The 23527-nt window shown below is 41.3% G+C and overlaps 1 protein-coding gene across 7 annotated transcripts in view; it reads right to left on the bottom strand.

Moving 5' to 3' along the window:
• The window catches only part of DOCK1 (dedicator of cytokinesis 1), a 585238-nt gene that overhangs the window by 415275 nt on the left and 146436 nt on the right, over positions 1-23527 (bottom strand). For all 7 annotated transcript variants that reach the window (XM_054659991.2, XM_054659996.2, XM_063782260.1 and 4 more), the window contains 2 exons: positions 17835-17969; positions 8878-8986 (listed from right to left, as the gene is read on the bottom strand). In XM_054659991.2, coding sequence (XP_054515966.1) covers positions 8878-8986; positions 17835-17969 — 244 coding nt within the window. The remainder of the gene's footprint in view (positions 1-8877; positions 8987-17834; positions 17970-23527) is intronic.

The raw sequence follows: 23527 nt of genomic DNA, 5'->3' as shown, positions 1-23527 counted from the left end.
CACTGACCTGCCAGTGAACTCTGCACTGACGTCCACGATGACGTCTACCGTGGGTGAAACTGTGTCCTTCAAAAGGTTACGTTCAGGCCAGGTGCAGTGGATCACACCTACAATCCCAGCACTTTGGGAGGCTGAGGCGGGCAGATCACAAGGTCAGGAGTTCGAGACCGGCCTGGCAAATGTGGTGAAACCCTGTCTCTACTAAAAATACAAAAATTAGCTTGGTGTGGTAGTGGGTGCCTATAATCCCAGCTACTCGGGAGGCTGAGGCAGGAGAATCGTTTGAACCCGGGAGGTGGAGGTTGCAGTGAGCCGAGATCACACCATTGCACTCCAGCCTGGGTGACAGGGCGAGACTCCATCTCAAAAAAAAAAAAAAAAGAGGGCTAAATTCAAGTTCCAACCCTTGGGACCTGTGAATGTTTTGGAAACAGTCTTTTTTCAGATATAATCAAGTTGACCTGAGGCCATGCCACAGTAGAGTTGGCCCTGAATTTAACAACCTCATAAGAAGAGAAGAGACACAAAGACAGACACACAGGGAGAGTGCTACGTGAAGACGGGGGCAGAGACTGGAGCAAGGCGTCTGCAAGTCAGGAAATACCAAGGATCACCAGAAACCTAGAGAAAGGCACAGAACACATCATCTCTTGGAGCAGCCAAAAGGAACCTGCCCTGCCGCCACCCTGATTTCAAGTTTCTAATCTCCAAGGCTCTGAGAGAAGAAAAAAACCCACTGTTTTAAGCTACCAAGTTTGTAGTATTTTGTTAGAGCAACTTCCAAACTTGGCCCACTCACCTCCTCGACTCTGGGACCTCCCTCTCTTGTCTTTGTTGCAGGAGAACTCTCCAGAAGGCCTGGCCTGTTGCTGATTCTCAGCAAGTGTAGTCATTCCTGTCATGGTTGGCTTCACCTGAGTTGCCAGCCTCAGCTGCCCAATATTCTAATTCAACAAGTCTGTCTCCACACAGACAATGTGACCTAGACGGTCCTCATCCAAACCACCGCATCTGTGTCCCCACGAATGATGAGAGACTCTCAAATAGACTCCTAACTCATGCCCATGACATCCTCAGATCAATTAACACCATCAGTGCACCCCCTCCTCCACTCAAAATCAAGAAGGTGAAAATATTTCATTACTTGATCTTGGGAAACCCTTCTGACTCAAAATACTCCCAAATTTCTTTAAGCTGCTTGCTGGTCTATGACGGTGCCAACATCTCATTGGTTGGTTTGCTCCAGGCCCTGATTCGTCAGGTCAGAGGGAGTGGAACGCACCGGAGTTCTCGTCTCCTTACCTAACTTGGCCAACAATCCTGTACCAAGAAACACAAAGGTCACAGAAGCAGGTGGCTTCTGAGAGAGGGAAGTGGCTCCCGACTCATCCACCATGGCAGCTGCATAGCCCAATGACAAGAAGCATAGAAGGAAGTGGAAAAGAAACAGACGGGAGCTCTAGTGGAAACCAAGGCAGGGCAGACACACGGCACCAATGAAAGAAGCACAGAGTCATCACCCAGGAACCAAGTCCTAATTGCCTTGATCATGACTTTCATCGGACTTTAGAGCATTTGAAAATCTGGATGCCTCAGAGCAAACCAGATGGAGCAAGGCCTTTGCCATAGACAGAGAGGTCAGCCAAGCACTGTTCATGAAAACTGAAAACTAGAAACCAGCTAAGTGCCCTCAAATGGAAAATTGGTTAAGTAAGTTATCATACAGCCATGAGGCAATGTGTAACCTTTCAAAATGTGTGCTTGAAAAATACTGAAGGACACAGGCAGATATATACAGAAAAATGCAACACTGTAAAAGTGTGTGTGTGTGTATACTATACATATGTTACATTTATATGTGTGTATATATAGGTGTGGGTGTATACATATGTGTGTGTATATATATAGGATAATGCTAAATGAGCAAAAAGAGCTCATCACTATAAAAACAAAAATGCTAACAGTGTAATCTCTGGAAGGTAGGGTGATAAATGATTCTTATTTTTCTTAATTAACTTTTTGGCATTTTCTAACCAGATCACATATTACTTTTAAACTGAGGGCAAGGACACAATAAATGGCTGCTTTGTTTAATGCAACTAACAGGACTTGATATCTTTATGAAAATCTGGAAGACACATATAAAGACAAAGCGGCGAAGGCAGGAGCTGCTGTAGGAGAGGTGCCAGACAGGCCCAAAGTTACTCAGTGAAACGTGACGTCCTCACCTGCAAGCAAATCCTATTCCGTCTGATCTTAAATTATCATCATCCCTAACACATTCAGATCATTTGTTCTGAGGACAATAAAGTTCTATATGTACAAATTTGTGAGTAGCCGTGTGGATCCCAGATGCTAGCCCGGAAATAAATACACAAAAAGCAGCAAAAACTCCTCATAAGGAAGAATTCTGGGTAAGATTTAAGGCAAGAAAATACAGTTCATTTCAAATCAGGAAATTATTTTTAAGGGAATCAAAAAATGTGCCTCTGGGAGGGCAGAGCTCACCCATCAGCTGTATTTACTGAGATTACAGAATAGCTTAGTTCAACACAGCTCCTCTCTAAGAAAGCCAGATGGAAATGGCGCCATGTGATGGTTAGAATGGAAAGAGACTGGGAAGCCTGCTCCCTGGGGACAGTGCCCCAGAAGGAAGACAAACCCTCTGCATCTGTGTGTCAACCTCAGCTTGGGGGGCCTCAAATTCAATTAATCTTCACCCCAGTTCAATCCGCATGCTGGTCAGAAAAGTTGCCTGAGCGTCAGGGGCCTGGGGCTCTACACGACAACAGAAGAAATGCAGAAAGCTAACAATATTTTCATAATAAACTAAGCAGGAGACAGAGGGGCAGAGTCCTGAGGTGAATAAAGAAGAGTGTTTTTCCAATGCAGGTTGAGATCCATTAGTGCTCATGAAATAAATTTAGTGCCTGTCAACCAGCAATTTTTTTTTAACTGAAATACATTAGTCTAGAATAGACTAAAGGAGACTAGACTAGAAAATGCCAGAATGCATCACAGGGAATCAGTGTAGAACTTCTTCGTGAGCATTTTCCAGCTTCATATGCACAACACACATGCACACACACACATACAATGCACACAGACACACTCGCACACATATACCAAGTAAGCATCAATTTCCTACTGTGGATCATGGTCAAAGTTTCCTTCTATAGAAAATTCTGGCATTCTCAGCCCCAGATGGAACAGACTATGCCGAGGTCCTGCATGGAGTAGTCTTTTCCCAGGGTCATCCTAAGGGAAGGTAGTAATATTTGTGGACTTGAAATGATGTCAATGCCTGTAAGAACTGACTGCAAAGCCCCAAACGCCTCAATCCAGCACTGCAATCCACGAGTGGCCAAGATACAGCCACCTGCTGCCAACACAGTGGGGCCATCGCCAAGGTCTCCTCCCACAAGCCTTCGTGACCAGCCCCTTCTAACTCTCCTCCCTCCCCTTCACACTCACCCAATTCTTGTGGCATTTCACCAGAGTTTTTAAGTTGCTTTATGCATGTCCACTTCGATGGAAAGCTCCACCAGGGATAATGTCGGCATCTTTCCAGCCCAAAGCATCCAGCCTGTTCTCCATTGATGTGGATGGCAGGCATGGGCCCTGTTTCCAAACACCACGGGATAGCCAGGACTTAGCAACACTCTCTAGGAGCCAAATGGGAAAGAGAGTGGTTCTGGAACTGGCCAACCAGGGTTTAAACCAGCGCGTTACCCCATCCCAGCTCTTGTGGCCTTGGGTAGGTTAATTAAGGTCTCTAGGCCTCAGTGTCTTCATCAGAAAGCAATCAAAGTATCTACTTAATAGGGCTATTGTAAAGACTAAATCAGTTGAGAAATACAAAGCATGTTGAACAGCAGGCGATCAGTAAGTATCAGCTCCAGTTACTCTGGCACTAGGCGCTCATGCTATTTCTATCAACCACTGATTGGGGGAGCTAACCCTCAGGAGGCTCCTCACACCCAAATGTTTGGTGTTTCCTGGGGAACGCACTGGCTCTACTTGGGTCTCCAAGAGGGAAAAAGGCTTGGAGAGCCAGGGGGGCTGCCTATGAAGCTGTCTGGATGTCACACACTGGAATCTGACCCATTTCTCCTGGCAGCTGAAGAACAGCACAGTTTTCTGAGAAACAGCAAGTCATCACCAGATGGGAGTTTCAGGAAAACACCAAAAGAGATGCCAAGGAAAAAAGGGGCAGGTCCAGCATCAGCATGCAGGAAACGGTTCCAAGACTTTTCTGCCCTAATTTCAGGAAGAAGAACTGGGGACCTAGCAAGCCCAGTGGTTCATGAAACCACCGCCACAGTAGCACAGAGAAGAGAAGACAGCAGAAGGGAATTCCGAGGCTGACTGGAGACACCGCAGCTGGGGGCGGCGGGGGCACCTGGGAGGAACAGCAGCCACAATCTCTTGGGGCAGAACACAGAACAGGACTCGAGGGCAGAGGCAATGGGGCCAAGGACCCTCTTGTCAGGTAGGAGAGAGAAACGCCGAGGACAAAGAAGAATCCAGAAGGCACGGGTTGAATTTCCAGAACATCTGGGCCGGGTGAAGGGGCAGCTCAAGGTGAAGACAGAAGATCTGAGATGGTGAGGAAACAGCTAGGGGTGAAGCGGGTCTCAGGGAGGGGGAAGGTCAGCACTGCGCAGCAGGTGGGCTTCTCCTCCTCAGAGGAAAACAGACAGAAAGAGGTGATACCGAGAGACCCCAGGTCTTTTCTTTTATCATTTTTTTTTCTTTTTTTTTTTTTTTTGAGATGGAGTTTTGCTCTTGTTGCCCAGGCTGGAGTGCAATGGCGCGATCTCGGCTCACTGCCACCTCCGCCTCTGACCCCAGGCCTTTTCAGTGCAGCAGTCGGAGCTGCATCATTCACTCAAGGTAGGTGATGTGCGGCAGAGGATACGCCTGGAGCTCGAGGAGCTGCGGAAAGGGCTGCTAAGGGAAAGTCAACATGGAATTTCAAGTGAGGTTTCAGTAGCATGGTGGGGTGCTGGGAAAAACAGGATGATTCTTCGAAAAATTCAAGCATAATTACCACGAGAAACAGCGTTCCCAGCAGCATGAACCACAACCACGAGAAACAGCAATTCCACTTCTGGAGCACTGGCAGCAGGGTCTTCAAGAGGCACCTGTACACCCCAGTTCCCAGCAGCATGAACCACAACCACGAGGTGGGAACAGGCCGAGCCTCTATCCAGTGACAGGTGCGAAGGCAAAATGTGCACGAGACACACAGCAACATGACAACCTTAAAAAGGAAGAAGATTCTGACACATGCTACCACCTGGTAGAACCTTGCAGACATTATGCCATATAAAAGAAGCCAAACACGGCCGGGCACAGTGGCTCACGCCTGTAATCCCAGCACTTTGGGAGGCCGAGGCGGGTGAATTATTTGAGGTCAGGTGTTCGAGGCCAGCCTGGCTAACATGGTGAAACCCCGTCTCTACTAAAAATTCAAAAAAATTAGCCGAGCATGGTGGCGGGTGCCTGTAATCCCAGCTGCTGGGAGGATGAGGCAGGAGAATCACTTGAACCGGGAAGGCAGAGGTTGCTGTGAGCCGAGACTGTGCCACTGCACTCCAGCATGGGTGACTGAGCGAGTCTCCGTCTCAAAAAAAAAAAAAAAAAAAGCCAGAAACAAAAGGACAAATGTGGTATGAGTCCACTTCCATGAGGTTCCCAGAGCCATTAAATTCTTAGACCCAGAAAGTAGACCGGTGGCTGCCAGGGGCTGCAGGGAGTTGGTGTTTGATGGGGCTGGAGTTCCATTCAGTTTGGAAAGACGTAAAAGTTCTAAAGAGGGATGGTGATGATGGTTGCACAACAGTGTGACTGTACTTAATGCCACTGAACGGGACACTTAGAAATGGGGAATTTCATGTTATTTGGCCACGGCAGTATGTTTTCAAAAAGTATTTGGCTGCAGCCCCAGGGCTGAGGGCCATTCACTGAGGGACGGTGAGGCGGCACTGAAACATCTGGGCACGGCGGGCGCCTGGGGAGCGGGGGTGACGGGAGACGGCCACTGGGAAGGGGAGTGAAGGCAGGCAGCATCCACACACGCAGTGGAGTTTCCTGGACATTTGACTTAACATAAAAACTGGTCCACGCATCCTCCATTTGTGTTTTCTCACTTAAATGACCTTGGAAAAATTTTGTCACTAAATCAATGAAAACAGTCCTGTTGAAAATTCTAGCTGGAGACCATGCTTATCCTGCAATAAATGACTTCTGAAGTTCCTCCTGCCCTCCCTCTTCAATGAGGCGTAAAACCCCGTGGCTGACTCTAATCCGCAAAGTTGATGCCAGTGGCAGGTGTGGTACCAAGAAGGGGATGGGGCCTTTCTCTGCTAAAAATTCAAAAAAATTAGCCAGGCATGCTGGCGGGTGCCTGTAATCCCAGCTACTGGGAGGATGAGGCAGGAGAATCACTTGAACCAGGAAGGTACCAACCATTTGGTACCAAAGAGGGCCACACTTGGGGAAACAATGTTTAACCTTTAAATGTCACAGTCTGAAAATATACTTTGTCTACGGAAGATGGTTCACAAGTTATTTCCTTCCATTTAGACACAGCAAAACTGAAAGAGTTAAAACAACACAAAAGTCAGGCTCCCATGATGGGAATCTTTAAATTTCCAACGTCGTCGAGAAAGCACCTATTGTGAAATAATACGATACCAATTAGCAGAAGGGAGGTGACATGCCTAATAAAACGCCGTGCGTCTGTCTTGCAGATGTAAGGTTTGCATCAATGCACACACGTCACTCAATTCACTTGTGTCTTATAATAAAACACCCACTGAAGCAAGGTCTTCCCAGTCCCTAGTCACTAAGTAATCTGACTTCAAGGGAGGGAGGCAGACACAAATCAAGCCCAATCAAATTTAATAATGTAAGAATATATTTAGCAATCTAAAATTACTGCTGGGCTCAAAACTTCCTGTAATTTTTATCTATTCTTACACTACACACGTCTGTTTTTCTAAAATGCCACTGAATTCAGTAGTAAATGTACCAAACACATTGCTAATTTTAACCTTGGGACAATAAGACAGCTTTGGGCAATATCAAGTTGCCCAAATAACCTAAAATTTTAATGTATGCACCACCTACACTTCTTTCCGTATAAATCACCAATTTTTATAGTAAATCATGTAAAAAAAAAAAATCAAGAAATCGTAGTAAAGAGTCCAAATGGCTCCACCGCACAGCTGCACCACCTCTGAGATGAAAGGTAGGCTCCGACTTGATTCATGTCTACTTACGCTGGTTTCCTTGGCCACAGCAACCATCAGCCACGTCTCAGCACACATACATCTTTGTTCCCGGGCATATGGCAAAGCTTTAAGGCTGGGAAGCGACTTGACCAAAATATTTTTAAGACGCTAGCCGTAAGAATGCCTTCTAAAATTATACGTTAAACAAACATTAAAAGAGGAAGAACAGAGGCGTCTACCATGATCAGTCGAGTGAAAGATGTAAGTTAATCATTTGGAAGATTCTTGTTCTTTGAAGGAATTAGTGCAGGCAGCAAACTGCAAGTTGTACAGCTCCTTCTGCAATAAGTCAGCCCAGTGAAAAAAGCCATAACTGGGATAACCAAGAGTGTGGGGGTCCTGCGGCTGCTCCATGGGCCTCCCAGGCACTTCCACACCAGTGAGCATCCTAAAGAACACTCAGGCCTCATGTGAGTGGAAGGGATCTTTCTTCCAAAGGACAACAGGGTGAGACCAGGTCATCAAAAGAGGGAAGAAGGACAGAAGGACAGGGGCACTGGAAGGCTCGCTCTTCTGCACAGGCAAAGATCCACTGAAGCACCACCCTTTCCAGGGCATGGACACCCTGAGAAATTAGGTGTAAAACATGATTCTCATCAATTCCCCCAAATTTAAATAAAGTGAATTCAGAATCTGTCTTGCCAAAGAGCAAAGAGAGAAGCAATGAAAATATTTAAGAGCACCTAGGGAGGAGGAAGAAGGGATTTCACTACACATGGAGCATGATTATGTTCACTACAGAAGAGGCTCCGGGGCCTTTCCCTCGAGTTCAGGCTTGGCAGGGCCCACAGCCCCTTCGCTCAGCCACAGGAAGCCCTTCATCTACAAGTCCACTTTGATACAAAGCTACAGCTAGATAAGAAGAATAAAGTCCAGTGTTCTGTAGCAATGCAGAGTGAAGACGGTCAACAATAATTTAGTGTATATGTTCAAAAAGCAAGTAGAAAGGATTCTGAATGTTCACAGCAAAAAGAAATGAAAAATGTTCAAGGTGATGCTATGCTAATTACCCTGATTTGATCACATCGTATACCTGTACTGAAATATCAGCGTGTGTCCCATAAATATGTACAGTTTTTATGTGTCATTTAAAAATTAAATTAAAATTTAAAAAAGGCCGGGCACAGTGGCTCACGCCTATAATCCCAGCACTTTGGGAGGCTGAGGTGGGTGGATCACCTGAGGTCAGGAATTGGAGACCAGCCTGACCAATATGGTGAAACCCCATCTCTACTAAAAATACAAAAAAATTTGCCAGGCATGGTGGCATGCGCCTGTAGTCCCAGCAATTCGGGAGGCTGAGACAGGAGAATTGCTTCAAGCCGGGAGGCAGAGGTTGCAGTGAGCTGAGATCACACCACTGCACTCCAGCATGGGCAACAGAGCAGGATTCTGTCTCAAAAAAAAAAAAAAAAAAAAAAAAGCACAGCTCTTGAAATCAAATTGAGATCTCTGACATTAACAACTATGGTATTTGGGGCAAGTTAATTAACTGTAATCAAAATACCTACCTCCAAAAGAGATAATGAAAGAAAAAAACAAGGAGAAGTCTTCCTTGGCAGTGGCCGGCACTCACCTTCACCCGGACGGTCTGGTCTGACATGCTGCTCATCATGTCATTGATGGACCTGAAGAGCTGCAGCAAAGATTCCACGAAGTCAGCCTCTCCCTTGTTTTCATACAGTCTGCAAAGAAACACACAAACTGTGGGGGCCTGGCAGAAACACCTCAACATTTTTTGAATCCATGTCTATAGCCATGAAGGGAATCACTTGGGTGACAAGTTAGAATGAGAGACCACATCCTCAACATCTATGAAGCGAGGAAGGTACCTTGGCAGTGAGACTCATGCAGACCACTCAGCCAAGGCAGCGTGCCTCCACATACAGAGGCTGACCCTTAATGCTACCACTCACTGCATTTTTCATTGTTAACATACTACATCTTATAAATCTGAAAAACACAGAAAATATACAGAAAGGGAGGGAGGAAAGGGCCGAGGAAGAGAAGGAGGGAAAGAGGATGGGGAAATTCAGCTTTATTTCTACCCCACAAAAATTACACTATTAAGATGCGGTTGTGTTTTCTACCAGTGTTTTTATTTTTATTTTTTTATTTTTGTAATGGAGTCTTGCTCTTGTCACCCAGGCTGGAGTGCAATGGCATGATCTTGGCTCACTGCAACCACCACTTCCTGGGTTCAAGCAATTATCCTGCCTCAACCTCCCAAGTAGGTGGGATTACAGGTGGCCACCACCATGCCCAGCTAATTTTTATATTTTAGTAGGGAAGAAGTTACACCATGTTGGCCAGGCTGGTCTTGAACTCCTGACCTAAGGTGATCCACTCGCCTCGGCCTCCCAAAGTGCTGGGATTACAGATGTGAGCTGCCAGGCGGCCACTACCAATGTTTTTAAACCCATTATGCCACAAATTGAAAATCAACAACACACTCCATTGCCTAAATTTACCATGATCTTCTAATCCTTTAAAATGATATCACAAGAGTTGCTTTTTTATTCCAGAGTAATGGTGCTATACAAATGCATTCATTTCAACATCAGTGGTAACTGAAAAGTATTCCAAAGGTGGGACATATTCAATAAATAGGTAATAAGGAAGTTGTGCATTGGTTACATGTATGCTAATATATGTTACTAATTGAAAATAAGTCTCGTTTGTAAATTATTTATTAGCAGTTACTTCAAGTTGCTGTGTTACTAAAAAGCAACACATTTGCATTTTAAAATATTGTGACTCAGATGTTTTATTAATACAGTGTTTACTAATACTAGTTTGCTGCCTAATTAAAAATATACGATACCTGAAAACTTGTGTACAATGGAACATTTTGTAAACTAAGTGATAATTAATTACCCTAGAGGTAGTCTGATATTTAAATGAATTCCACTGTAAAGCAACAAATTCTGTGTAAAATGGGAAATTGCAACCTAGTGGATCTGTTTTGTAAATAAGGGTTTTCAAATGCGGTTTGCTTAAATGATGTACCAAACAATTAAAATGATGGAGTCATGAACTTCTGCTTGCAAGTGACATGAAGAACACCTGGTAGACTGGTGCAACCCTTGGGGAGGCATCAAGCTGCAATCATTTTTCCCCTCAGGACATCTGTAATTCCTAGAGCTGTATGGCGTAGAAGACTAAAAACCAAAACAAAAACCTCTATAAAGCAAAGTGGAATTTGCATCAATCATCAGAGAAAATGACTTGAGTTTGGAAAATGCCAGGGAGAGAGTCCCCAGGTAACAGAGCCGACTCTCAGATGAAAATCCTAGAAAGCCAGAGGCATAGTAAATGGAGACTGAGGCATACTAAAGGTCCAGTGTAGCCTCAAAACTGAGCACAGTCTCTGATTAAAATAAGATGGTCAGCCCCACTTTGTCTAGAAGAAGGCAGGATGAATTATCTCTGGAAGAAGATCACATCATCTGAAGCTTCTACAGTTTTACATACAAACAGTCTTGACTTCAAACAAAAATTATTAAACTCAGCAGAAAACCAGACCACAGTCCAAGTGAAAGAGGAAAAAGACAGCAGAAACAGCCCCGCAGATAATCTAGATGTTACAGTTTCCTAGAACATCAAAACAACTATAATCATATTTGAGAACAGGGAAAATAAGATAAAAATATGACAAATAGAAGGTAAGAGAAAAATTTCAGTAGAGAAATGAATCTATGAAAAAATCAAATGGAAATTCTAAAACTACAAAATATACTCTCTAAAATTAAAAATTTATTAGACAGATTAACAAAATAGAGAGTAGACACAGCAAGAGGCAGAATTAGTAAAATGGAAGACAATCCACAGAAAATAACTAAACAGAAGTACTGAGGAAGAGAATACAGAAAAGAGGGCTAGGAATGTGCAGGCATACTGAGGAGATCTAACATACATGTAATTGAAGTGCCAGGAGAAAAGGAGGAAGATAATGAGACAAAAGTAACATTAGAACAGACAATGGCCACAAGTCTTCCAAAACTGATCAAAGATATCAATCAAAAAATTCAGAAATTAAATGCAGGATAAATAAAAAGCAAAAACAATCCTATGCAACCCATAGTAAGATTGTCAATAACCACAGAAAAGGAGACAAACTAAAAGCAGCAAGAAAGAAAATAATACCATTTAAATTCAAAGATGTAACAATAAGTCTGAAAGCTAATGACTTACTATAAATGAAGGAAATCAAAATAGAATAGAATAATACATGGAAGAAGAAAATAACTTCCAACCTAGAATGCTATAGTGAGTGAAAATATCTTTCAAACACAAAGATGAAATAAATCATTTTCATACAGAGTCCCATAACTGGCCAACACTAAAAGAAATAATACAAGTGAGTTCTTTGGACAGAAAGAAAATGATCCCAAAGGAAAAGTGAAATTGAAGGATGACAAACAATTACAAACATAAAACACATCAAATGAATACTAACTGTATAAAATAACAGTAATGTCTTATGGAATATAAAACATGTAGAACTGAAATGCAATAATAATATAAAACAGAGGAGAAGAAAATGGCAATTCTAGCGTGCTATTTTTCTGGCCATATCTAGCATTATCAGTGGATTGGTAAGAGTAATCATTTGAAATACTCTAAAATAAGTCCAACATGGATGTTACCATCTCTAGAATAATTGTTAAAAATAATAGTAAAAGAATATTCAAATAATAAGTTTAAAAATCAGAAAATGAGATGCTTAAAAAAAGTGTAACTGGTATAAAAGAAGGCAAAAAAGGAGGAAAAGGGGAAAATAATACAGATGAAGAAGGGAAAACTAATGCAAAAATAATATGTAAATCTAACATTACTTAATTACACTATATATAAATGGATGAAATGCTCAATTAAGAAGCTTGTCAGACTGGATGAAAGAAAAATACAACTATATGTTGTATTATAAGAGGCACACCTTAAGTATAAAGACACAGAAAGCATGAAAATAAAAGGATGGAAATAGGTATTCCACGCAAATACTAGCCAAAAGATTAAGAGAAACTTTTCATATTGATTAAGGAATAGACCAATAAGGAAGACATCATGATTATAAATCTGTATGCCCCCAATAACACAGCTTCAAAATCTATAAGGCATGATTAATGAATCTTTAATATTTTTAAAATTCTACCAGAACCTCTCATGAATAAAAATGTAAAACAGTTTCTCTTGTGCCAACCAACATGTTTAGAACATAGCATTTTGCAGTGATCCTTTTGAAGCATCTTTCTGTAACAGAAGATCACTGTTAAAGTCTCTAGAATCTTCCCTTTTCATTTTCCCAGATAAACCAGGGAGAACCACTTTTTTGATCCACCCTGAAGTGGATAAAAAACTGAGAAAAAACAACTCAGAAACTTATCGATAAATAAACAGATGAATAAGACCTGCTCATTCCTCGCTCTACTTAAATAAGTGTTCATTAACAAGGAAGGATAGGATCTTTGTCTATTAACTACATTCTATTTTGTGACCCAGGGAATGATAGCAAAAAGGTCTGTACAACTTATTCATGATCAATAACTAATTATTTACAAAGCTAACACCAGATGACAGGCAAAAACTCTACAAAGCACAAGAAACCCAGAAGAGGAGGCAGGCAATAACTAGATTTAGTAATTTGATTCTGAAAATCTGATGCAGGATATCCGTTTTCTGGCTTTCTAGTTAATGTGATCCACCCACACAGAAAACACAGACAAACAAAAACCAGTAGAGAAGTGCCCCCGGCTGTCAGGAATCTTTCAGTGGGTTCCCCAGGAACCAGATGTCTTTGGGCCATAGCTTTTAAACTGTTGTTCTCATTTCAAAACAAAATGAGCTTTCTAAACAAAACAAAAAATATGAGACTGCATAGCAAGAAAGATAGTAAGTTAACAACATAAGCTTCAATATCTTCATCTCCAAAGTTTCACCTCTTTGTTCTTTGGAAGAATAATTACTGTCAATTATACTGGAATTTAACAAAGCTACTGCATTATAGGAAAACACAACAGACCATTTTGAAAGCCAGAGAAAAATAAGATCTCAAAAGTTTATCCCAACTGCAAAAAGGAAAACACACTCATGAATTCCAGCTGTGAGCACAATTGTTTTTCTCTCAAGGTAATAAACATGCTGCAGGTAAGAAGATGAGAGTCCTAGTTTGTTTTCTTCCCCACCTCTGACAGCACCACACAGGAGACACATTTGGAGCTTGTCACGGATCAAACATCCTAGATATCTGTGTGGGACGTTGGGCTCTTTTTCCTTTAAGTAGCCTATACAAGCTAGGAAAACGATTTCAGCTACATTTCAGACCTGTGATAGCACAGATGAAGTAACAACTGACATGCTGTGGTGGGATGATGGGGAGCAGGGGTGGGATGGGGAGGACAGAAGGGGAGGGATTACTAGAAGACTTCTGCCCTATCGTCCAATATTCTAAGGGCATGGGTTTTTTCCTCTCATAAAATCTATGAAATATCTTCTCAGCCATTTTAGAATACAGATTTAAATTGAAGTATTTGTTGTCTCTGCACAATGCGGCTAGGTGCTCTACATCTCAAAGAACGTTATGTCCTTCTCTCCCCTCAGGAATGAGGGTAGGCAGCCAGGATCCACATTCAGGAAACGTTCAGAGAAAAAATAATAAAGTCAAACTGTGAAAGTCTGGGATACACCTGGGGCTCATATACTCATTAAGTATTCATGGAAGGAAGGAAGGAAGGGACAAAAGAGAGAAAAAAGGAGAGAAGGGAGAGGAAAGAACGAAGCGAGGAGAGAAGGAAGAAGCTAGGGAAGAAGGGAGGAAAAGAGGGAGGGAGAGAAGGAACATGAGTATCAACATCCCCAGAATCAGTGGGGTAGAGGGGCTCATGCCTGGAATCCTGGCACTTTGGGAGGCCACAGCAGGAGGATGGCTTCAGGCCAGGAGTTTGAGACCAGCCTGGGCAACATAGCGAGACCATGTCCTACAAAAAACTAGCCAGGCATGCTGGCACCTGCCTGTAGTCCTAGTTACTTGGGAGACTAAGGCAGGAGGATGGCTTGAGCCCAGGGGTTTGAGGCTGCAGTGACCTATGACTGCATCGCAGTACTCCATCCTGAGTGACAGAGGGAGGTCCTGTCTCAAGTCATCATCATCATCATGATCAGGAGCAGCAGCAGCAGCAGCAGGATCTCCAGAATCACTGCAGTACTCGGTTAGCTAAAGTCAGGAATGCCCAGACAATGGCCTCAGAGGCTTAGGGAGCCTCACTGAGTTGTAACAATTGCTACAACTTGTCTTGTGACCACTTTGTGTCCTCAACAGTCTCAACTCTTCTAACAAACAAGTTATACCAGCAAAGAAACTCAGTTTGTGGACCATGCCTGGCTCCTGCTGGGTCCATACCAGGACAAAGGCAGGTAGAGCGATCATGTTCTGTGCCATGCTGTTGAGCACCAGAATGCAGGCATTCAGAGGGCTTTAGCACTAAACACTTCCTGTCCCAAACAGGAGGAGCAGCTGAGTACTTCAGTCCATTTCTATGTAGCCTGGTAGGACTAAACCATGCCAGTGGATCACTTAGGGCCTAAAGATATACTTAAAGCCAAAGAGATACTGGTGACAGAAGTCTCAGAGATTGACTCCCAAACTAATGGAGAAGAAAGGCTCTGCAAAACCTAGTTAAGTAGGATTTAGTAACCCAGAATGAGTTAGGGAAGCTCGCAGGGAACAGACCATCTGGGTTGAAGGTATGAGGAAGAGAATGTTAACTGCCCATCCATTATCTATTTCTCCCTAACTCCTTTACTAAAATCACTCTGGTATTGTAGAAAGCATCAACCAGCCCATCTAAAAATCCTTTCCAGCTTCCTTGCAGGTAGGGTGGTCATGTGACATGGTTCTGGCCAATAAGATGAAAGCACATGACACTTTCTAGGGATGGGGAAAGCTCTTTCAAAGAAGAATAGCTGGCACAGCTGTTTCTCCTTTGCCTTCCCCTCTCCTCCACCTGGAATGCAGAGCTGATGCTGGGAGGGGCAGAAGCCATCTTAGGATTAGGAGATAAAGAGACCCCACTAAGGATGGTGGGGCAGAGAGATCAAAGGAGCCAAGGACATCAGGACGCTGAGTCCTCACGCAGGTGCATGAACTCGGAACTCTTCCTCCGGGCTGCACGTTATGTGACTAAAAAAAAAAAGTGAACCCCATATGGTTAAGTCACATAAACGGTGTTTTTCTATTACATGCCGCCAATCATATTCCTAAGCACTATTAGACTGATCAAACGAAAAAAAAAATTATGGACCATGAATCTAAGATTTTGTGCCATTTGTATTTTGAAACTGAAAGAGATTAAAGAACAAGGCAGAGAAATAATTTGCTACTGGTCAACCTGGGTAACTCAATCTTTTCTAAAGCAGCATTATTGTATAAAAGACTATAGCATTTACTACTATAGCAGAAACACCATTATCAATGCACGATCGTTTTAAGTACAAACCTCTGAATGAAAGGGAAAGTCCAGTGTTATCAGGTGAGAATATGCAGATCATCAAATGCCTGAGTCAATGTCATATTGATCACAAACTGCACAAAATTAACATTTTTCACATAAAACACGACAAAAATCTGTAACATCTTTCAAGTTCATCCTCCCACCCTAGTACTGACTTGGGTTTAGCATAATCAGAGATTTAAAATCAGTGAGGAAAATATAAGAGCAAGGCAGGGGGGGCCAGGAAGTTCATTTTCATAGAATTAACTTTACTGAAATAGAAAATACAAGAAACCATAATCTAGCTTACCATGCTGTGTTTCACCCTAAGAAAGAGAAAATAAATCACAACTTAGACCCTTGAGGGAAAGCTTCAATCCACACCAAAGGTCATGCATATCCATAATAAGCAAAATAAAAGAGTGTAATATCTAAGTCAAGGACAAAACCATGATGCCCTCAAACACGCCATCTTTGTATGCAAAAACGGCAGCATGAGGACTGTGGTTTTAACCATGGGCACGCCAGAGTGAATACAAGCACACTCCAGTCCCTGACCAGTAACACATCACTAGTGGTTACCACCCTGTTTATGACTTTGATAGGTCAACACACAGTCAATAACTTGTTGCTTTGTCCTTATTACTATCATGGTAGACACATGGTTAGATTTTGAATTCTTCCCCCTTCTCCTGAGTCCTTCTGGACACAACTGCTTCAGACAAACGAAAACACAGTGAGGAGGAAACGGGAAGGCACTGATGTGGGCCCACACTTTCAATTCCTTATTCTCGCTAATAGGTTACAAGGGCACCATGCTTTTCAAAGGCAAATGTATGTGCTAATTCAGAGGGACACAGGTTCATGAATCCCATCTGTGTGTGGAACTCACAACAAGAACAATAACAACGTAGAACCACCAACATCCATTGACATCACTCATGGCAGGTCACCCACAAAATAGCCATCCCCCAAAAAACCAAGCAGAGGGAGTGAAATTCCACACCCCACCCTCAACACTCTTGCTTTTCACATCCTTTGAATCATACAGTGAAGAGGCGTGGGCCAACTTAGAAAGTCCTCATTTTAGCGCAGCTCTTAACCTGCATCTGTATCTATACAATATTAAGGCTCTCTATAAAATAAGCCATAAATATCCCAATTTATGTATTTTATTGAGGTAAAATATACATATATATAATTCACCATCTTTACCATTTTAAGTATACAGTTCAATGGTAATAAATACATTTTTTGTTCCCCTTTAACCCTTCGATTTACTTTAAAGCTCAAAAATCATTCATAAGTTCATCCACACAGCGTGGGAAAACTGTCACTAGGCTAAAGCACCTGAGTATCCTTCCTCATGGAAATACCCTATGTAGGAAGACTTCTCCCGAAATGAAACATCACTCTACTGAGGAAAAGAGGAGGAGGAAATCCCAGAGTCTGCCCAAGTGAGGCAACTTCACTTGGTTTTGCCTTTTCATTGTTGTTTTATTTATTTATTTTGTTTTTGAGACGGAGTCTCGCTCTGTCGCCCAGGCTGGAGTGCGGTGGCGCGATCTCGGCTCACTGCAAGCTCCGCCTCCCGGGTTCACGCCATTCTCCTGCCTCAGCCTCCGGAGTAGCTGGGACTACAGGCGTGAGCCACTGCGCCCGGCCTATTTTTGTTGTTGTTGTTCTTTTGGGACTTTTTGCCATATAAAGATATCCTGAAAAGGGCTTCTGAGCCCTCGGTAGACGCCCAGGATTGCACCTGCGTCATCGCCAATGCTTTCAGGAGCCAAGGCTCGACTCACAGGCACACATCTCAGACCAGGAACAGGGCTCCCGCCTCAGCACCCGCAGGGACCCAGGCGGGTAAGGAAAGAGTGGGCAGCTCACCCCAGGATCAACAGTGCTCTCTCAGCCTAGAAAGCAAGGGGGGAAAAGGGGGAAGAAGAAAGGAAAGAATAAGGGGACGAGAGAAGGGGAAGCAAAGAAGTGAAGGATCTCCTGCCAGTCCTCTGAGAGCCCGTGCATGGAGGGGATAGGTACGCACTGATTGAACAGGATCCTGGAGCGCACGATGAACTTGAAGATGGATTCTAGCGCTTTCATGGCTTTGTACAGCTGCTCATTTACTCCCGGCTTCTCAGCACCGTCCACGTAGTTCTTCAACACTTTTGTCAACTTCCTATTCACAATGCAAACACGCACAAATAAGCTCAGGAAAGGACAATATCTCAAATCTTAACTGCTAAGGAAATATACAAGTAGGTTACTTTTATTTGGTTTCCATCTATCAGTATATGAATATCTGTAAAACGTTTTCTCTTTTTTTTTTTTTTGTTTGAGACAGTTTCACCCTGTCACCCAGGATGGAGTGCAATGGTGCAATCTCGGCTCACTGCAACCTCTGCCTTCCGGGCTCAAGTGATTCTCCTGCCTCCGCCTCCCAAGTAGTTGGAATTATAGGCACACGCCGCCTCGCCCAGCTAATTTTTTGTATTTTAGTAGAGACAGGAGCTCACCATTTGCCCAGGCTGGTCTCAAACTCCTGAGCTCAGGCAATCCACCCCCCTTGGCCTCCCAAAGTGTTAGGATTATAGGCGTAAGCCACCGCACCGGCCTGTAAAACGTTTTCTAATCAGTAAATGTGCCTGATAAAAGATCTCTGAGAGCAAAGGCTGAGCATTTAATAAGCCCTTTCTAAGTGTAGACGTTGTTCTAAGCAGGTGAAATGCATTATCTAACTTAGCCTTCACAGCAACACTATGAGGCGATATTATCCTATTTAATGGATGAGGAAAACAGGACTTCCACAGGTAGAACACTAGCTTCCCCAAGGTTAAACAATAAAATCGAAGAGATTTTCATTACAGCCAAACAGAGACACAAAAATTTTTTTCATAAAGGCATGACACCAAAAATACTCTCTGATGGATAGTGGTGATGATTTTCTCAACATTGCACTTTAAAACTATTAGGTAGGGGCCAGGTGCTCTTGCTCACACCTGGAATCCCAGCACTTTGGGAGGCCAAGGCAGGTGAATCACTTCAACTCAGGAGTTTGAGACCAGCCTGGACAACACAGTGAAACCCTGCCTCCAGAAAAAATACAAAAATTAGCCGGGTAGGATGGCATATGGCTGTAGTCCTAGCTACTCGAGAGGCTGAGGCAAGAGAATCACTTGAGTCCAGGAAGCAGAGGTTGCAGTGAGCCAAGATCGCGCTACTGCACTCCAGCATGGACGACAAGAGTGAAACCTTGTCTCAAAAAATCATAAAATAAAATAAAATGATTCGGTGAATTTTATGTTATGTGTATTTTACAACAATTTTTTTAAAGGCATGAAACAGTATTTGTTATTGGAAAGCATCTCAGACACTTTTATTCATTTTAGTTGATTTTCTAAAACTAGAGTTCTTACACCGAAAATTAAAATTTACAAATGGTCTTTCAAATAGGAAGCAGTCTTAAATTTTTAATAATATTGTAAAAATCCTTATAGAGAAGACTATAAACAATATATAAGAATAGTAAGAATACTATCAATGGACACATGAAGATTTTAAAATATTGACATTTCCTAATAAGATTCCCCAAAAACATTTAGTTTTAAAAACATAATGACTACTATACTCTTAGTCTGTTTATTTATAAATTGGGATCTAAAATCAAGTAACATCCTAATATGAAAACATTTAAAATCTTTTCCATGATAAAAAAGTTTACACACTTTGGAATACACAAAAATTGAGTAAAATTATTTGTAAATTTTTCATCCTACTACAGAAGTAATTATAGACAGTTGGTATAAATAAACTATATATTAGGAGCTTAATATTAATTCATGGCTTCATAAATATTTTCAGTGTTTAATTCATAGATAGGTTTTTTTAATTCCTTGCTAAAGATGAAGGGAAATGTATTAAATTATTTTTACTTTACTGTAATTCAAATAACAAGAAAGTTCAAATGATAATAGATCTACTCAAAGTTTTAGGGAATGTGAGAAGCTTAATTTTTTAAAATCTAGAAATATATTAAATTAATCAATTTCATTAATAAACACATGAAAATTAAATAAAATTTCTGCCTAGTACAGACAAACTTTGGGGTATCATAACACTGCTGTTGGATAAATGGGCATAAAACTTTTTTTTTTTTTTTTTTCAGACAGAGTCTTGCTCTGTTGCCCAGGCTGGAGTGCAGGGGCACGATCTCAGCTCACTGAAACCTCCACCTCCCGGGTTCCAGCGATTCTCCTGCCTCAGCCTCCCACACAGCTACAGATGCACACCACCACGCCCAGCTAAGTTTTGTATTTTTAGTAGAGACAGGGTTTCACCATATTGGCCAGGCTGGTCTCGAACTCCTGACCTCGTGATCCACCCGCCTCAGCCTCCCCAAGTGCTGGGATTACCGGCGTGAGCCACTGCACCCGGCAGGGCATAAAATTTTTTAGAGGGTAAAGTGGCAATATGTATTATAATATCTATTGGAAATATCTATTATATATAATAGTTGGAAAATCTATTATAATTAAGAAATATCTATTATAATTAAGGAAATATCTGTTATATTTGGAAATATCTATTATAATTAAAGATATTGGAAATATCTATTATAATTAAGGATATTCAAATCCTTTGACACCAGGAATTCCAACTCTAGTAACTGTCCTACAGAAACAATTACAAATGAATCAAATGATGTTCACTGCCGCATGATCTGACTAGTAAAAATACATAAACAATGCAAATGCCCAACCTTTGAGAGCTGGTTCAATAAATGGTAATACATCCCTACAATGAAATACTGCACAGCAGTTCAATACACTAGGTGGGCACTCCCTCATCACTATAGTAAAAAAAAAAAAAAAAAAAAAAAAAAGAGGCCAGTTTTGTCATTATGCTGTTAAAAGAAAACAGCAGTTACAAAATCGAAGGTCTATTGTGAATCTATTCTGTATTTTATATTCTCTCCTTCTGAACTTTTTGTCTGTCCTTATGCCAATACCATGCTATCTTGGTTACTGATGTTTAATAATAAATCTTGAAATTTTGATCTTCTAAAATATTATTTCGGTATTTTAGACTTTTTGAAAGTATAAATATTCAAATTAGTCCATTTTTTTTTCACAAAAGCATACAGAATTTTCATTGAGACTGTGTTCAAACTATAATTTGAAATAAACATTCAAGCAATATTTTATTTTTCAATACATGAACATGGTATATATTATCAAATTATTTACTTTTTATATTTCTCTTAGCAAATTTTGCAATTTTCAGTCATCTACCAGTAAATTTATCCCTCATTATTTTATTTATTTATTTTTGAGACAGAGTCTCACTCTGTCGCTCAGGCTGGCATGCAGTAGCGTGATCGTGGCTCACTGCAACCTCTCCCTCCCAAGTTCACGAGATTCTACTGCCTCAGCCTCCCAAGTAGCTGGGATTACAGGTGCCCACCACCACGCTTGGCTAATTTTTGTATTTTCAGTAGAGATGGGGTTTCACCATGTTGGTCAGGCTGGTCTCAAACTCCTGAACTCAACTGATCCACCCACCTAGGCCTCCCTCCCAAAGTGTTGGGATTACAGGCATGAGCCACCATGCCCGGCCTATGACTTTTTGATAATACCCTAAAGTGTACTGTACTGTACCATACTGTAATTCTACTGTACTTTTAATTCCCTCTCAATTATGTGTATATATACAATTGAAGTTTCCTTTTATGTTTGTTTTAAAATAAATTATAAAATAGATTCAGGAGGGTTTTTTATATACAAAATCAACATGAAAATACAGTTTTTCTTTCCAATTGTTATACCCTCATTTATTTCTTCTTGCTTTACTACTTCCAGCGCAATAATAAACAGATATAGTAAGAAGAGACAGCCGCGTTTGTTCCTGAACTTACAGGAAAAGCTTTCCATGTTCCAGCATTATGTATAAGGTTAGCTATGACTTTTCGTAGATGAGCTTTATCAGATCAAGGAACTTCCCATCTATTCCTAGTTTGCCAAGAGGTTTTATCATAAACAGATGCTGAATTCTGTCAAAAGCATAAAGCATAAAGCTTCTGAAACAGTGGTGCCGAACAGAACTTTCTACAGTGATGGAAACCTGTTTCTGAGCTGTCCAACCTGGCTCAGCACTTGAAACACACCTGGCATAACTGCGGAAGTAATTGTTTAGTTTAATTTTATTTAAATAGCCACACGAGGCTAGTGCTGTGACATTAGACAATGCAGGCATTGTTAAGACCTTTGGCTAGGCAAAGATTGTTTAGCCACAAAATGAAAATCCCTATCTGTTTTTTTAAATGATGATTTAGGCTTCAACAAAATAAAAGATTTCTGCTCATCGAAAGACACCATTAAGAAAAGGGATAAACAGAGGCAGGAAGAAAATGTTCAAAAATCATGTTTGACAAAAAAAAATACATATATTTATGTGTATAAACACACAAACACATACACACACATACCATAAACATCAATAAGAAACAGACAACAAAATATAAAATGAAAAAGAGATTTGAACAGACATTTCACAAATGGCAAATCAAAAAAAAATAAACAGGTACTCAGTATCATCAGTTATCCAGTAACTGCAAATTAAAATCACCAAGAGATATAATTTTGCCCCCAGTACAATAGCTACAAAGTCAGACACTACTAAATGTTGATGAGGATACAGAGCAAAAGAACATTCACAGATTGCTGGTGGGAATGCAATATGGTACAACCCTTTTGGAGAACTGTCTGGCAATATCTTACAAAGAAAACTATACACGTATCCTTTAGCCCGGCAATTCTACCGCTAGGTGCTTATCCAAGGGAAACAAAAACAAACTTCACCAAAGACTTGGACAAGAATATTCATTGCAGCCTTATTCGGAATAGCCAAAAACTAGAAACACTTCATGTATCCATCAACAAGAAAATGGCTAAACAAATCATGAAATATTCATACAATAAAATACTGCTCAGAAATAGAGAGGAGCAAAATCAAATATTTAATGATGCACAAAGCAACATGCATGAATCTCAAGAGAATTATGTGGAAGGGAAGAAGCCAGATACAAAAAGAGTGCATGACCCCACTGGTGTAAAGTTTAAGAACAGGCAAAACACATTCCTAACAGAAACCAGAGAGTGGCTGCTTGTCTGGGAGTGGGATGGGCTCAGATACGCCAAGAGGGATGTTTGTGGGGAATGGCAATGTTTTATGTCTTGTTTTGGGCAGTAGTTCCAAGGGTATACAAAAACCGTCCAAACAAAATTAAAATGAGCATTTTGTTGTATGCAAATTATAACAATTTTTAAGTTTTTAAATTTTAAGCAAGCAAAAATAACAATGCTGTTTTGTAAAATATGCAGACATACTAGTCATAATCTTAATAACAATGTTAATATAAACATAGAAAATAAATGCTGGCACAGTAGATATCTCCAATATGTAGCATTACATACAAGGGAACTTTTATCGTCTGCACTATAACATTTGAGTAATGTGAGATTTCTTTACTATTTTTTATCCATTGAGCCTGTGTTATTTTTAAATGATAGAGGCAGTAGTTAGGATCTGCCATTTTTAATTCTATCCACACTTCTACACTTTCAACCATTACTGACTCATCAAATAATAATCCTTGTTCATAAGGATGACCCTCAAGCAATAGCTTACACATAATAAAAGAACAACCGAATTAACAACAACACACGGTCATTTTTTAAT

Source organism: Pan troglodytes, chromosome 8 (genome assembly GCF_028858775.2).
Source record: "Pan troglodytes isolate AG18354 chromosome 8, NHGRI_mPanTro3-v2.0_pri, whole genome shotgun sequence".
Lineage (NCBI taxonomy): Eukaryota > Metazoa > Chordata > Mammalia > Primates > Hominidae > Pan > Pan troglodytes.
This window is presented reverse-complemented; position numbering and strand designations above follow the sequence as displayed.